The sequence below is a fragment of the Diuraphis noxia genome, unplaced genomic scaffold, assembly GCF_037042655.1.
Source record: "Diuraphis noxia isolate RWA-SAM2 unplaced genomic scaffold, SU_Dnox_SAM2 contig0003, whole genome shotgun sequence".
NCBI lineage: Eukaryota > Metazoa > Arthropoda > Insecta > Hemiptera > Aphididae > Diuraphis > Diuraphis noxia.
The window spans coordinates 69,040,560-69,057,516 of NW_028301713.1; the positions used below are offsets into that span (position 1 = coordinate 69,040,560).

At 27.9% G+C, this 16,957-nt stretch overlaps 3 protein-coding genes across 4 annotated transcripts; all 3 read left to right on the forward strand.

The window, feature by feature from the left end:
* The first annotated feature begins 8,648 nt into the window (after positions 1-8,648).
* Positions 8,649-9,810, forward strand: LOC149057707 (uncharacterized). The gene is made up of 2 exons (XM_089223859.1): positions 8,649-8,779; positions 8,944-9,810. The coding sequence occupies exon 2, from the start codon at positions 9,152-9,154 to the stop codon at positions 9,632-9,634; it is 483 nt and encodes a 160-aa protein (XP_089079985.1). The 5' UTR covers positions 8,649-8,779; positions 8,944-9,151; the 3' UTR covers positions 9,635-9,810.
* A 3,747-nt stretch (positions 9,811-13,557) lies between these two features.
* LOC107166618 (uncharacterized) lies at positions 13,558-15,839 on the forward strand. 2 transcript variants are annotated; one of them, XM_015515362.2, is made up of 5 exons: positions 13,558-13,757; positions 13,838-13,943; positions 14,022-14,180; positions 14,243-14,466; positions 15,603-15,839. In XM_015515362.2, the coding sequence occupies exons 3-5, from the start codon at positions 14,096-14,098 to the stop codon at positions 15,717-15,719; spliced, it is 426 nt and encodes a 141-aa protein (XP_015370848.1). In that variant the 5' UTR covers positions 13,558-13,757; positions 13,838-13,943; positions 14,022-14,095; the 3' UTR covers positions 15,720-15,839. The 2 variants fall into 2 exon arrangements, with proteins under 2 accessions (XP_015370848.1, XP_015370849.1); XM_015515363.2 differs by lacking the exon at positions 13,838-13,943.
* Positions 15,840-15,940: 101 nt separating this feature from the next.
* On the forward strand, positions 15,941-16,718 carry LOC107166616 (nicotinamide riboside kinase 2). The gene has a single exon (XM_015515361.2). The coding sequence runs from the start codon at positions 15,941-15,943 to the stop codon at positions 16,478-16,480; it is 540 nt and encodes a 179-aa protein (XP_015370847.1). The 3' UTR covers positions 16,481-16,718.
* The last annotated feature ends 239 nt before the right edge of the window (positions 16,719-16,957 follow it).

The window sequence follows — 16,957 nt, forward strand, 5'->3', positions numbered from 1 at the left end:
CATTTTATAAGCTGCGATAATGGTTGGTACGTTATATTATGTACATGCCCATTTAACTCCGATTATCTCATAAATAATAAACAGTAAACAATATAAATGTTTGACTAAAAATTGACGTGCACAGTTCAAAATAAGGCGCGTAGCAGGGTTTGTAAAAATTGCGGTTACATTAAATAACATGCAGCTAAAATATTAGTAGACTATAATATAGTTAATCTATATTATACCAACCAGTGGTGTGTCAGGGGAAGGGCTGAAGGGGCTGCAGTCTGAGAAAAATTCTCAGTTTCTCATGTTGAGAAAATTTGAAAATTATTTTAATGGTGTATGAAAGTCGCTAAAAAGTCTTAAATTATATTTTTAAAATATATAAAAAGAAAATTCATTGCTATTTTTTATTATTTTTTTCTACATGTTTAATTGATGGAAGAACCTAGGTAAACCACCACTGTGTCAAAATTGATCAGCCCTCCTCAAACAAAAATCTTAACTATATACTCCGTAACAGTGGAGTGTCTGTTACTAACATATAAATTTATGTCTACTTAGTACTTAGTGGACCTAACAATAAAACTTAACATGGTAACCCTCAGAATAATGTATACAGTATTATAAATAATATCATAGATTGCAAATTGAAATATTTTTTTCAAAATAATCGAAAATACCAAAAATTAAATTAAGTAGCAATATAATACAATTTGTACACAAAACGAGTAGATATTCGACAAAACCGATTGTTTTTTTTTTATTTAACTTAAAAACGAATAGCTATTAAGATAATCGATACATATGTGTTCACCAAATTGTTATATTATTATTTTCTAATTGTATATACATTAAGTATATTATTAAGTACCTATATATATTTTCCTTAATATTTTGACTGCTTTCGAGTTATTTAGGCATAAACATTTTCATTTTTTTCGTATAAATATTGATATAAAATATAAAAATATCAATGATATACAATATACATTAACATTAAACATAGACAGGATTTTATTTAAAACAAATGCTAAAATATTCTTTAACCCAAAAATAATTAGATAAAAATGTATAGCATTATATTATTTTATAATTATTTATTACGTATTTTATGCAAACTGGAACTTAGCGACGAGACACGAGAATGATTGTAGATATTAAGTTGTTGAAAATTAATATTAAATGTTCCATCAGGGAATAAATGGACAATATATTGATTTAAAATGCTCAATAATTAATAGTACCATCAACAATGCTAATGCTAATGCTAATTCAACATTTATAATTTTAAAAAAATGGCAAAATTATAATAAATAATAGATGTATAGATACCTATCTAGATTCAATATTACATACATTTTATATTTTGGTACAACCATTTTTAAGGACTAGGTATATTATATTCCTTAATAAAAATATTTTAATTACTGGAAAACCAGTGTTCGTAAATGTTGAATTAAGTAGGTATATAAAAATGTCCAAAAGATTTATTTATTAAATAATTTACTGTAAAAAAGAGTGGTTATCATTCAATAAAAAGAAGTTTGTCTAACTCTAACCACAGGACACATCTTAAATAGTAAAAAAATAAATAGATAAAAATATGGTATTTGACTATACTTAAAAGTTTCAAAAATCAGAATTTGAATAAATTCATCTTTAAAAGAAAAATGTGGGTTAGTATGCTCGGTGAATTATTCTAAAATATTCTATAGGTGAAGGTGCAATGATAGCCGATAGGGCCCGGATTAGGTAATTTTGGCGCCCTATAAAAAGAGTCAACACTTTTTCCACAATATAGATAAATAATATGAAGAGATTTTAAAAGCCCATTATTTGTTCTGTTCGCGTGCCCTAGCCCCTAGGCATAGTACTTTTAGTGTCAATGAAGTATGAAGTAATACGTCCCTGGCGGTACCTGGTACACTAAACATTTTAGAATCAACTAAATTTTTTTAGAATAATATAAATCGTCGTGAAAATGATTGTATAGTTATAAATTACAAATTCTTGACTGTTTAATTTGAATACCTAATTTGTTTGCTCTTAGATCTTATAATATGGATGCAATTACTGTGAGTCATAGTCTGTGACCCGTGGATATTAAACATAGACATTTAAGATTAAATCGTTAGGTAATCATAACAGTTCATATAACATTAATCTACGTACTATGTAAATATAATGTACGTATATACAGTATTGGATATACCATGATAACAATAACTGCTTATAAGTAGTAGCTATATTTCTATACAATGTCATATGTAATAAGTGTATTAATTTTACTATCATTACAAATTTACAACGAATATGAATGATAAAAACGAACATTTCCAAACTATTAGGATAGGTATATTTTAATACATATTATAAATTTATAACTTATAAAAACTTTAATTTATGAAATTATGAGACATTTTTAACAATGTAAAAGAAAGATTTGAAATATTTTTTAGAGGCCATGTTGCATTGTATCGTAATTTGTAGCAAAATATAGCATACCTACATAACTAATAACTCAGTGGCGTAGCCAGGGGGAGGGATGAGGGGGCTGCAGCCCCTCCCCCGAAATGTTAATAAAATTTAAAAATTATTTCAATGGTCTACAATATTCACTCAAAAAGTCTTAAATTGTATTTTACTAATTTTAAATTGTCATCTTTATTTTGTTAGTTTTCTATATCTTCCGCCGTGCTAATAGGTATTTAATGCACCGCTGTGTAAAAAATTGATCAGCCCCCCCCCCCCCCGAAAAAAATCCTGGCCAGTCAGTGTTTTTATTGATCTGTGGTTGGTGGGGAACATTGTGTTCAATTTTTAAAGACTTTAAATATAAAGAAAATTTTTGAGTTTGGAAAAGGGATTTTCAGTTATTGTTCAAAATTTGCAGAGAACACTCTTTTCGATTAAATGATGAACTTTATTTATTATTGAGCTGATTATAATAAAATAGTCGAATCAAAATTCAAAAACCGAATTCGCTATCTTATTTTTTTCTGTATCCAAAACAATCTAAGAAAGTCGATTAAGAAGTTTCCGGGATAGTTTGCCATATGTTACTTGTAGAAGGCGGACGAGCATTGAATGAAAAATATATTTGTGATTTTTTTATATTGATTGACTTGAAAAAGATATTTGCTATTTTCATAGCAAATTCGACATATTAGCATACATTCTCATCCTTAACGTTTTTTTTACTGTCTCGTTTTCACTTTTTCATTTGTTATTCATGATTTTACACTTATTTACACTATCAGCTAACCTAATATTTTAGAAATAATCCATTTATTTATCATTCTATCCCGCAATAGATAATATATTATAATGATCAATGGATAGGCCACGGTGGCACGGTCCTCTAACGCCGTGGAATAGGCCATCAGAATTCAGTCTTCCACACGATTTAAGATATACAGGTTGACGGTTGCGTATCAAACACCCATATTTTGACCGGTGAACTATCTGAAACAGCTGTACCTGGTAGGCGGAAAAAATGGCCACGGAAAAAAAACCCAAACTGAAAAATATACCCCGGAAAAAAAGCCCAAGAAAATAAAAGTGCAATCATTGTAAATTGTAATATTTTGTAAAATGTGGTTGATTGTTGAATATATACAATGGATTTACAATCATATAACATTTTTATTTCTGTGATAGAATAATATATTTTTAACAGAACATAAGAACAAAATATTAAAAATACAAAATATTCACGTTTCTGGACTTGTGGTAACATAATAATATAGATTGTATTGTTAACTATCACACGTACAAATCTAGTGTTGAATTAACAATAAAACACTTATTAAGGGTTAATTAATAATCATTTACTGGGATTAATTTAACTCATTTATTAATACAATTATTAGAATCAATATTTAATACAAAATGATTTTGACATTATAGCTATTTTAAATATAACTTATTTAGGTTGAACTATAAAGTAAATTCAGCTACACGCTGATGTTACCTTTAACTACCCAAATCACATGATTTACTTGTAAATTAACTTAACTGTACAATAATGATAATTAACTATAAAAAGCTAAATTAAAACAATACAAAATTTAACTGAAGTTAAAAAAAAATTAATTAAATACTATGTATCTATAAATAAATGTAAATATATTGTGTAAAATATATTTTTTTGGGCTTTTTTTCCGTATACCTATATCTTAAATCGTGGTTCCAAAATATGATAAGTTACGACGAGGTAATATAGTTTTTACCCCATGAACAATCATTTTTTCTTTTTTATTTAAATTTAAAATAAAATAATTATTTTAATGAGTAGGTGCTTTTATTATTGGTAATTAATAACAATAAGTCCATTATACAGTATAATATGAAATTTAAGAAACTAAAAAAATATAAATTGATACAAAATTACTTAAAATAATTTGTTTGATAACAATTAATTATTTGTAGATAGTGATAATATTAAGTCATAAAGGTTACCTGTTGGTTACTACTAGTAACAATGGTAATGATAGGGCATATACCAAACTTCGGGAACGCTGTAGCGGGCAGGATTTGTCTAATGAATAACCCCGAAAAAATAACCCTATAATAAAATTGATTTGTAAGGTGTACCTGCAGGCACCTTACCTATTTGACATTTGTAATACAATTCAATTTCAACAATATAATAATAATTTAACACAAATTGTCAAATTTTTCAATTACGGTAAAAACGAATGGAAATGTCAATAATATATAAATAAAAAATATTCACCATAAATGTGTAATATAATGATGTTCTTGATCAATTTTAATTAAACGTTTTTTATCCAGGGAAGTTTTTAAAATACATGGGCATTTATGACTATTTTTTTGCAGCATTTCCACCTTATAAAATTTAAACACTCTTTGTGTACAACATACATATAGGTAATTTTTAAATGCCAACTTTTCTTTGCCCTTCTGGCTCTCAAAAATATCTAGTATATCCATATTAATATATTATTATTCAAATAGAAATTAAAACAAAGCACAGAGAAATATATAATATACGAGAGCACACTGTAGATTGTGGTACCAAATACTGAGAAATGAACTCACAGGACTTGACAAATTTTATAAATAACCGCTTCTATTAGAACATTAAGGGCCCAAACAGACGACCGGATTTTGCCGGCCGGCGTCTGCCGTCCGGTTTTTTTTTATATAGAGTTAGATAGTGGTAAACAGACAGTGACGTTTTTCGCCGGCCGGTCAGTTCGCTCAGTTCGCCGGCTCCTGCATATTTTTCGACCGGCGACCAGGCTTGGAGGAGCACGGCGACCGGCCGTCAAAAAACCGGTGGACCCTTGCCGGGTCACAGTAAAATACATATAAAATAATATGAATGAACACACGGCGTACGTTTTGACGTCCGGTCACCTGAAATCTGTTTCATTTCTTACATAACTTTGCAAACATTATTTTCAATTTTCTTTCTGTTTTCAAGATCAGCATCTTCTCTGATATAAAAATGAATCTATAGTTGGTACTTTTGGAAGGTCAAAATTGAAAATTTCATGTATTTTCAGAATCATTTTCGTATACAAAGGTTTATTATTGGATTCAAATATTACACATTTGTTTAATAAAATAATACAATGACATGCTGTACAGTAAAATTGTACCCACTTGTCCGCCTTTTTTTAACTTTTTTAACTTAAAAGTTACAAGTTAGTTAATTAGTTACTTTTTTTTCATATAAAACCCTTTTTTTAAAGCTAACAAACAAAATGGTAACTCAATAAATGTCTTATAATTTTTAAATAAATGTATGAGGTATTTATTTAAATTGATTATTGTAGGTGCGTATACATACTTTAATCAATGATAAAATCCAACAGAATAAATTAAATTACACCAATAACGTCATAACTGTTTATAGTATGGGTATATATTCCGTGAATATTTAAAATAATAACTATTATTACAATTAAGATTTATTAACTTAACTTCTTAACTTATTATTAATGCTCAGTCTTGGTAATTAGTATAACCTCCACAAAGTGCTAACTATTTTTATAAGACTGACTTAAAAAATGTATCCTATACATAAGTGTTGAAGTACCTAGTGGCAAAAACATATTTTATAATAAAAATATGGCATACAAGAATAATATTAGTACCTAATAGTCAAGCAATGCGACAACACAATGTGTGACTAGATATGAGTAGGAAAATTATTGCCATCATGTCATGGATCGACGCGACAAGTTTCAACATGGTCGGTACACGATTGTCGACGACCAGTGAAAACTTGGCCACAGTCGTATCGATTTGAACAAAATTACTGCAGTTTAATTCCAACCGACCTTGTGTTCTTTTTAAAATGGATCCAATAACGGATGTCATTGACGATTTGGATTTCGAAAAATTAATTGATGTTGTGCGAGACCGTCCTGCTATTTGGAACACATCACATCCAGATTATTCAGATAAGATAAAAAAAGAAAAAAGCTGGGATGAAGTGTGCAAATCGTTCTACAATGAAACATGGGACAACTTGACAACAAATGATAAAAGAACAGCAGGTAAGTTTAATCAACCATTTATTATTTACTTAATATGAAATACTTAATTATTTGAACATATACCTATGGATAAAAATAAAAATACTTTAACTCAAATTAAAAAAAAAAAAAAATAATGTAAATATACCTATGTTACAATATTTTAAATTTTTGACATTTGCCATGGAAGTTCCCCTTCAGGGCTCATAAAATATGTTGCGAAATTATCGCGGACTGTTCTTCCATGTCTCTGTGTACCATTTGTAAACTCCACATCATGGAAATCTTGATATGATGTTGCATCTTCAAAATGTACACCATCACGTACCCTTATAAAATTATGTAGAACACATGCGACTTTAACCACGTGTGTTACATTTTCTGGTTCCAATGTGATAGGCGTATGGAATAATCGCCATTTGTTGGCTAATATGCCAAATGCACATTCGACAAAACGTCTACCCCTACTTAACCGGTAATTATAAATACGCTGGTGTACAGATAAATTATGACCACCATATGGTCTCATTATTCGGTCAGATAAAGGAAAAGCTTCGTCGGCTAAAAACACATATGGAAAAACGGGCCCATTGTAACCATCAATGATGGATGCTTGTGGTAGATCTAGTTCATCACGTTGAAGTCTTTGACCAAAATTACTATCTTGAAATACTAATGAATCTGAGCCTTTGCCGTATGCACCAATATCAACAGCTAAAAATTTATAATTGGCGTCGACAACTGCCATTAAAACAATTGAGAAATAGTTTTTATAATTAAAATATTCTGATCCCGTATTGCTAGGTTTTCTAATCCGAATATGTTTCCCGTCGATAGCTCCGAGGCAATGGGGAAAATTAGCTTTTTTTTTGTATATTTCCGCAACTTCTATCCAATCTTTTTTTTTTAATTCTGGCATGCATGAAGCCTTCATTTTTTGCCAAATTATTTTGCATGTATCTAAAACTATGCCACGGGCGGTACTTGCACCGACATTAAAATTAACACGAAGTTCAGAAAATGAACAACCCGTAGCTAAATACCTAAAAAAAAAAATCACTCAAATTAATGAAAATTGAAATGCATTCTTTATTTTTTTCTAACTATTAAAAGTTCTAATTTGTACAAAATTTTTTTCAATTATGAGAATTATTTTGCTGGTAAAAATGTATACAGTTTTAAATATTTACAACTAAAAATACATTTGAAAATTCTATTGCGTGTATATAAAATATAACAATATACCTAAAAGTTTCATATATCTACAAATAATATTTTTAAATTACAACAAAAAAGCGTTATTCTTGGTTTTAATATGTAATTTCGTCCAAATTTGAATTTAAAAAGTCTGTTAAAAAAAATGTGTTCATATATTTTTTAGATTTTCGTCATGTTTACGTATTTTGTCCAAATTTTAACTTTAAATGCTTAGAAAAAAATTTGTGATAACGGATTTTTTATATTTTTCATCTGCCTTTGAAACAATATACATATATAATGGAGCCTACTATTAATAACCTTACAAATAAAATTTGATAAATATTTATAGAAAAATAACCTAAAAAAATTGGAAACTGAAAATGTCCGTAAACAGCTCAAAATAAGTCAAAATATATTAGATCAAAAAGGTATAGTGTGTAGAAACTGCTCATATAAAAATTCATCTGCCGTAATTTTTTTTAGAGTTAAACCAAAACCAAAATAGATTTTGCATACAAATTTCCGGTTTTTCTTAATTTTTTTTTTTCCGGCACTTTTGAAAACTAATGGGAATCTAAGAATCTTAAAATTTAAAATTTGTTATACCTAAGTGCTGTTAACTATAGTTGTACGTGTGTGCAAAACACCGACAATCATGAATTGTGAAAGCCTATACCATAAATAATAATGATCTCTGACTATTATTTTTTGCACCATATCATTCTTAACTGCAGGTGTGCATACATTGGTGTCGAACAAACAAATTGAAAAATTTACGTGGGCTCTTAACTAGATTTATCACACTATATTAAACTTGACCTACTCAATGAATTTTTAAAATTTTTAAAATCATAAAAGTTAAATGCCTACTTATCCAATTCTATTTAACTTATTTATTTATACTTATTAACGTATATGCAGTAACAGACATGAGGAAAAAATGGGGAACTTTACGTGACTCGTATAGGAAGTACAAACGTAAGACAAAACAAAGTTCCGGCGCAGGTGCAAAGAAAATAAAAAAAATATTTATATGCATACTTTTTAGCTTTTTTGGATTTCACTTTTGAACAAAGAGAGTAAGTATAACATTCTCATTTACATTATATTATATTAATTCACAGATTGTGCTAGTTCTTTAAATAAATCATATTTTACAACATAAACAACCAGCTAACAATATTATTATATAATTTACTATGTTTAATATTATCCTACAAAATGTCTTACTTATTTTTTTTAGAACGGATTCCAATTATTATACCCAGGAAGACAATGATAATTCAATATCATCAGTCCACTCTATAATTGACATCGAAAATTCCGAAACGAATACATATTCAAGAAAAAAAAAATCCAAAACTAATCATGAAGCAGATGATGAAGCTCAAAGTATTTTGGACTTCATTAAATCAAAATCAAAATCTGAGGATGAAGATTATCATTTTGCCATGTCCCTTGTTCCTGAAATTAAAAGAGTTCCTTGGCAACATAAATTGAACCTTAAAGCTGAAATAAACTTACTTATAAGTAAGTATCAACAATTACCCCAATCTGGACCACAATCAGACAGCAGCGGTGTACCACGGTATTATCAGCATCGTCCGTTAGAACACGATGACAATTATTCTCAGTTTATTCATCAACCTCAACAGCTACTCCATACATCAGACTACAACCAGGTACCTCCAAACTATAAAAATTCTTCACAGCACTATAGTCAAAATTTCACCGGAACACAGCCAAGTACATCCCAATTATTTCCACAAGAACCACAATATAATCAATTATACACAATTGCAACATCAGGCACTATGGGGCAGGGGCATGATCATATACCACAGACTCCAACCGATTTATTGCCACAACCTAATATACAAAGTTCTCCACAAAATCTGTCTTCCACTCTTTCTACACAAACTTCCACTTACTAACGTTTTAATATTTTATTTAAACATTTTTAGTACAAGGCCAGTACCACTTAAATTCATATTTTGTTCACAATATTTTTAGTTAAGCTAACTTTTCTTTTCGAGTTTATAACAACTTAAGTACTAATTTTTTTAAGTTTTATTATTTAGTTCAGCATGGAAAGCTGAAGAAGTTAAGCCCAAGGAATAGGCTATTATAGTTATCACTATTTACTTATATTTGTATCAAAAATAATGATATCATTTATTATTTAATTAAATATTCAATATCTAAGTGTTAAAAAATTTTTTAACTATTATTATTTGTTATTTTATTTTTTATTTATTATATGATTTGATTTTAGTATAAAATAAATTATTTAATAACATTAAAATTCATTTATAATATAATAGAAATGTGTGTTAATTAAATTTTACAACTACTTTTATCTAATTGTACCTACTTGTATAATTACTACTGCGGAATATATATTTTTATATAGATTTGTGCTAGGTATAATATGTATTATGGAGGTATAATAATATATTATATTTCATGTTTTAACTTAATATTAATCTTAATATATTAATTTAGATATCTTAATATAGACTGTTACAGCCGCAAAAAATTTAATTTATACATTATATTATGAAAATGTTTTAATTACTTAAAAAAAATTCTAAATTATCATAAAAATGTATATGAAGTGTGATAAATGAGACTAGTGTAAAAAGCATAACATATAAATAAATAAACTCATAATATACACTACCTACCTTAATGCTATACATAGACGTTCTTTTGGACCAATAGGAACTCGCATATCAGTCGTTTGTTTGGTTAAATTTGTTTCCAACAAACTGTATAGTTCATCAAATGTTGACATTGTCATTCGAGTGTAACTAAAAAATTCATCTAAAAAGCAATAATTTACTATTTATTAAGAAAAAAAAATAATTATACTCATACCTTCATTAGTTCTTAGTTCATTATAGGTTACTATAAATTGTCCTTGATCCATTCTCCTAGCTAATACAGGATGTACCCACCAACGACGATTTTGTATTTTCCTTTTTTCTTTTTTAAAAACTGAAGTGCAATTAACGCTAGAGTTGTTGAATCCATTTTTAAAACTTAAACTGAACACGACACACTCAACCAACAGACGGAGCTCGAATGAAAAATATTCACTTTATTTTGAACTCTTGTCTAATTTTAAAATTATTTCATTTTATATTTTGTGTACAGGGTACAGCATTTCCAAAATGTAACACTGCACAAGTTTAAAATTTAATCGAATAAGTACGTATTATAATTTTTCAAAAAGTACTGAAACTGAAAAAATATTTTATTAACTCTACCGGGTTTTTAAAATAATATTGTAATATACCATTTATAACAATAATATTATTCGCCGGCCGGTGGACCCTAGTGGGTACATCGACCGGACGGCAGAAACGCCGGCCGGCAAAATCCGGTCGTCTGTTTGGGCCCTTAAGATAAAGGTACCTTTCTTATCCATTATAATATTATTTCACATTGCGCTGTACCTGGTTATTATATATCTGATCGATATGACAGACAGACTGGCATTGTGCTCTGAATCGGTTTTATCGTATGTAATCAATAATTTATCATTGAATCCAAAATTAACGTTATTTGTGGGAACATAAAAATTGTACGTAGGTAACAGGTATATTAAACATTTTTTAATTTTTTTCACGCAATGGCATATTTAGATTAATTTGCAAAATCTCATTTGGGGTTATTTTTTCTGTGGTTATTTTTTCACGGGGTTATTTATTCGGGGTCTAAATTTCCAGGGTTATTTTTTCGTGGTACCAGCGGGCGCCGGGCAGCCAGTAATGCAATGCTGCATGGCCTATCCAAATCCATTTACCATTATATTTTATGCATTATTATCTATATATCACGCATATAACTACCATTGATTACCATACCATACCACCATAGACATTGACACCTTGTACTAGTGCTGGGCATTGGCTTGCCTAATCCGGATCACGGATTGAAATACAGAATCTGGATTGGCGGATTCAATCCGTTTTTCGGATTAACGAATTCAATCCGTTCTCCGGATTTACGGATTGAATCGGTAAATCCGAGTAACGGGTTTAATTTATAAAGCTGAATTAATAATTTAAAAATAATGTTTATGAACAATCAACAAAGTACAGACATCATGATATTATGTATAATATAATATAGTATCTACTATAATTAACATATAATATATTTGTTTGTTATATTAATTATTAATTAAGTTAATTACTAATTTAATAATAATTATTGTATCAACTATCAATCTATATTCTTTTTTTTATTTCTATGTAAATTGATTATTTATCACAATATGCTAATTCATATTAGATCATTATATTTTCCAAAAAGGTGTTTAATACTTTAATGTTGATTTATAATAAAATAAACAAATTACTACCCCATACAATGATGAAAATATAACTAGTAACTAGTAAGTACTAAGTAGTAACTAAATAAAAATCACATGGTTAATTTGAAAAACTATTTTTTATTTAATTTTTGTACATAGAAAATGTTACGGAATATCGGAGAGGAACGATGGAATTCCCGTCATCTGGTTATAATAATAGATTTACTCAATAATTATATTAATCCGGATTGATAATTTTTAATCCGTAATCCGGATAAACAGATTAATGACGATTGTTTCAAACCGGATTGGTAATCCGGATACGGATTTATCCGGATTTGATGTCCAGCACTACGGCTTGTACTCATAGATGGAACAAGCTAGTAGTTCCCGTGGTAAACGGTGGCTGCGCTGTACATGTTGTTCCATACATTTGCGCATGTGTGTAGGACAAACCAGGCTGCGCATAAAACGCTTATTATTATCGTTTTATCGTATGTATTAACAGGGCTTGGGACTTGGGACTATGTGCTTAAAATCAAAAATATATGTACATATTTAAGCATCCAACAATATAAAATGTGTGTTAATGTAAGTTATTCGCAATTTATAGAAGACATAAATCATGAGTATGCTTTAAATATCAAAAAATCTATCACCGTTAACTTATTTTACTTTAATTAGGTTGTTAGGTATAATATATTTATAATGGTTATTGGTTTTTGTCTTTAACTCTTAAGTTTCATTAGTTTAAATGCTGTCCTTAAAAACAAATATTTATACAGAAAATTGAATTTCATAATTGTATTAATAATTTTTATACATATACAAATTGAATTTATTATATAATAATAATTAAAAAAATTCCTATTTAAAAAAAAAAAGATAAAATATACAGTATACATTTAAAAAAATATCCATATATAGGAAAAAAGTTGGAAATAGGTTGGTAGGTATGCTTAAATGCAGTGGCGTATTTTGGTTGATTTCTCGGGGGGTGTCAACATTTATTGAACTTCAAAAACAAAATTTTTAGTATTATTTACTAATGTAAAAAGACATTGAATTAATTTTTTAACAAATTAATATGTTAGGAATTGACAAGAAGTTTTACATTTGATAAAAATAGTATACTATAAAATAAGTGGCAACAATTATATTGTCCAATATATTAGGACTTTTTTTTAAATGTCGGGGGGTGTCAAGACATGGAGGACCCCCCCCCACCCAAAAAAAAAAAATTAAAAAAAATACGCCACTGCTTAAATATGTGCAAAAAACTTTTATATTTCAAATCCAGACACCACAAAACATATTTATAATGAATCAGATTTATTCTATTTGCTTTCCGGACGAATGTTTTGTAAATTTGAAATTTGCAAATGCATAATACCAAGCCCTAATAATTATGTTACAACATTAATATCTTAATATCTTAATAATATAAATAAATAAACATATTTTATGTTATTAGAAATGACAACACTGTCAACACTGCTAAGATGATAGCTATGACCGCACCACCCAACCCTGCCGACCAGACAGTGTTATGATCCGTCTATGAGTATAAGCCATAAGGTCTATGATTACCACATGGTACATACATAATATTATTCTACATCTACAAATTACAATATTTTACATGCGGATCGCGGACATCGGATTGTCGATCGCCGAACGCCGAACGCCGAACGCCGAACGCCGAACGCCGAACGCCGAACTCATATTCCATGGTAAAATAGTTATTACATAGCTAATTATTTAAGTTCGTTAGTAAATATTAATTGTTGTATAATATAACTTGAATTTAAAGTCAAAGTCCAAAGGTTAAGAAACATCTGACTGTCATTTGTCATAAACTCATAATATATTGCTCATTCAATTCCTATTTTTTTGTGTATTGAAATCAAAATGTTCTCGTACGTATTTATATTGTTATCAAAATATTTTTAAATAACTTAATAACAAACTAATATTTTTATTATCTTATTTGACAGTGAATTAAAAAAATGTAGTTTCGTGTTTTGAAGATACCAATTTTCAAATTCTAGAAAATATATATGCAGTTAATATGTCCTATTCTACATTAAAAAAAGCTCTACAGATTTTCGAAGAACAACCACTATCAAATCAAAAACCGACACAAAAGAAATCTGGTAATTTTTAATAATATTTTCTATTTTAATTTTGAAAAAAAACTAATATTATGATTTTGCAGTCAACAAATCTTCCAGTCGTTTAAATAAATCTAAGAGTAAATCACAGCGTGCCAAAAGTGTATTTAAAGTACCAAATTTTATGAAATCTGATGCTGGAAAATCTGTTCTCAAAATAAAAGAACAAATAAAAAATGAAAAGGAATTAAATTTGGTGCAGTTAAATTTAGAACGGTTACATAAATTAGATAAAACTAGTTGTGTGAATAACATTGCATCTAACTTGGTATGTATATTTTTTATACTTACTTTGCAATTTATTTGAAATATTTCAATTACTTAACTAAATAGCATTGTTTTTAAAATTATTTTTGAAAAGTAATAACCACCGTTACTCGTTAAATGAAATATTTTCATGTGAATGACATTCACTTTATCTAAATTATTTTTATCTTGTTACATTACTATTTACTTTAAAAAAGGACATTAAAAATAGCAATATTATATTTATAAAAAATTGGCACTGACATCATTAATGTTTTAAATTAAAAGAATGTATAAGTATCATAAAATCATACCTTAATAGTTTTTGGATTTAATTTCTGGATAACTCTTCTCAGAGTTGTGTCTACACTAGGTATTTAGTAAACAAGACACTTTGGATTTTACAATTTACCTTTATCCTTTAATTTGTGGAGTGTGTGCTCCTGTTTTTCTGACTCAATAATAAAGTCTTAGCTTAACTGTTTCATGAATATATCGATTAATCGATTATGATTTATTGTTAAGAGGATGTTATATCCGCATTTGTGTCCGTCTTACAAGTGGGTAACATACTAAATTGTACGCTCAGCAGATCATGTTCAGCTCTTTGAGTTTAAAATTTAGAGTGAATTGATCTCTTATAAAAATTAAATGTAACATTATTCTCATACTTAGACTTTTTATTATATTTTAATTTTAAAGCAAGTTATGTGTATTTTAAGATATACAAACAATTTACAATTTTAAAATACTGTTATAGTATTATTGACTAGTTTAAAATAAACATTTTAAGTATTGTAAAACAATATGTAAATTTGTATAATAATATAGCAAACAAGTGGTATTAGTTCTACGAATAATAGATGTTATTTGAAACTCATATAACACAAAACTAGACATGTGCATAACATATCTCACCACAAAAAATGTGTAAGCGTTTACAATTAAGGATAAAACCATAACGATAATAATTTTAATAAGGGAACCTGTAAGCCTAGTATATACAATTTTATTGGTATGTAAATTGACATGTGTAGGTTACATATTAGATTTTAATATTGTTCCTTGTTTTATATCTACAATTTTGCAACCTTATATTATTTTATGTAAAATGTATAGTTCATTTTTGTAATGATTTATTTATTTTATGGATTTTAGATTAAGCAACGTTTAGTCAATTCGTCTTCTGAAATCTCAAATTCCAAAAAAGAAGAAAGTACTGTATTTACTGATGAAGATTTTGAGAAATTTGAACGGGAATATTTTCAAAACTAATGGATGATTTTACTCTAGGAAAAGTTATCATAGTCATAGTGTTATCTGTATTTGCTTACTTTACTTGTTGGCTATTCATACCACCATTTGCTGATTCAGAATCATTTATTTATCAATTATTTCCATCCATTTATAATGCACTGGTAATGCCAGTTTCAATTGGTGTGCTGTTTATAATTAGTCTTATAATCTATACTTGTGTTGCTATAAATTATTAAATTATGGCTAAACAATTAGTTATTGTTATCACAGGAGTTTCATGTGGGGGCAAGACTACTATTGCCAACCATCTAGCAAACACATTTAATGATATTTCAATATTACATCAAGATGATTTTTATTATTCTAAATATGAAGACCATTTGGAAAGTATTCCAGAACTTAATTACCATGCTTGGGATAAAATAAGTGCCTATGATATGAATAAAATGATGGCTGCAATTGATTCTCAAACTTCTAAAATTTTAGTGCTTGAAGGAATTCTTTTACTTGATGATATTAGAATTCTTAATTTAGCAGATATAACTTTTTTTACTGTTTTGGATAAAGAAATTTGTTGGGATAGACGTGTAACTAGAACATATTTGCCTCCCGAACCACCTGGATATTTTGATAAGTATGCATGGCCTGAGTATGAAAAATATTTACTAAAGATAAAAAAAAAAAATGATGTTATATTTTTAAATGGTTATGACAGCATTGATTTTAATACATCTGTTGTTGTTAACCACATCAATCAACTAGTATTAAATTCAAAATAATATGATAATTATTAATGTTATAGTTGATAATTGATATGTGCTTGTTGGTTAGTTTTTTTTATTATATATTATATTGTAATGAAAATGTAATGTTTATTTCTAATCATACATTCTTTATAAATTTAGAATATTACAAAAAATATTATATAAGATAATTTTCATAATACACTTAAAAATTATTTTGTTTTATTTTCCATAATTGTAATATTTATATTCAATAAATCATAAATGTAAGGAACAGAGTTAAATTTTATAAATGTTCATAGGCTATTTTTACAATCAAAAATTTAGAAAAAACCTGTTATACAATGGTCATAATGTTCAGTGTAAATGTGATACTATTACAAGACCAATATAAATATATCTTTATAAAATGATTAAAAATTCATGTCTATCCCAAAATATCAGAACGAGTAATAATTTACTGAAAAAAATATGAAAATGACATGATAGCGTAAAAACAGTTAAGAAACTGTG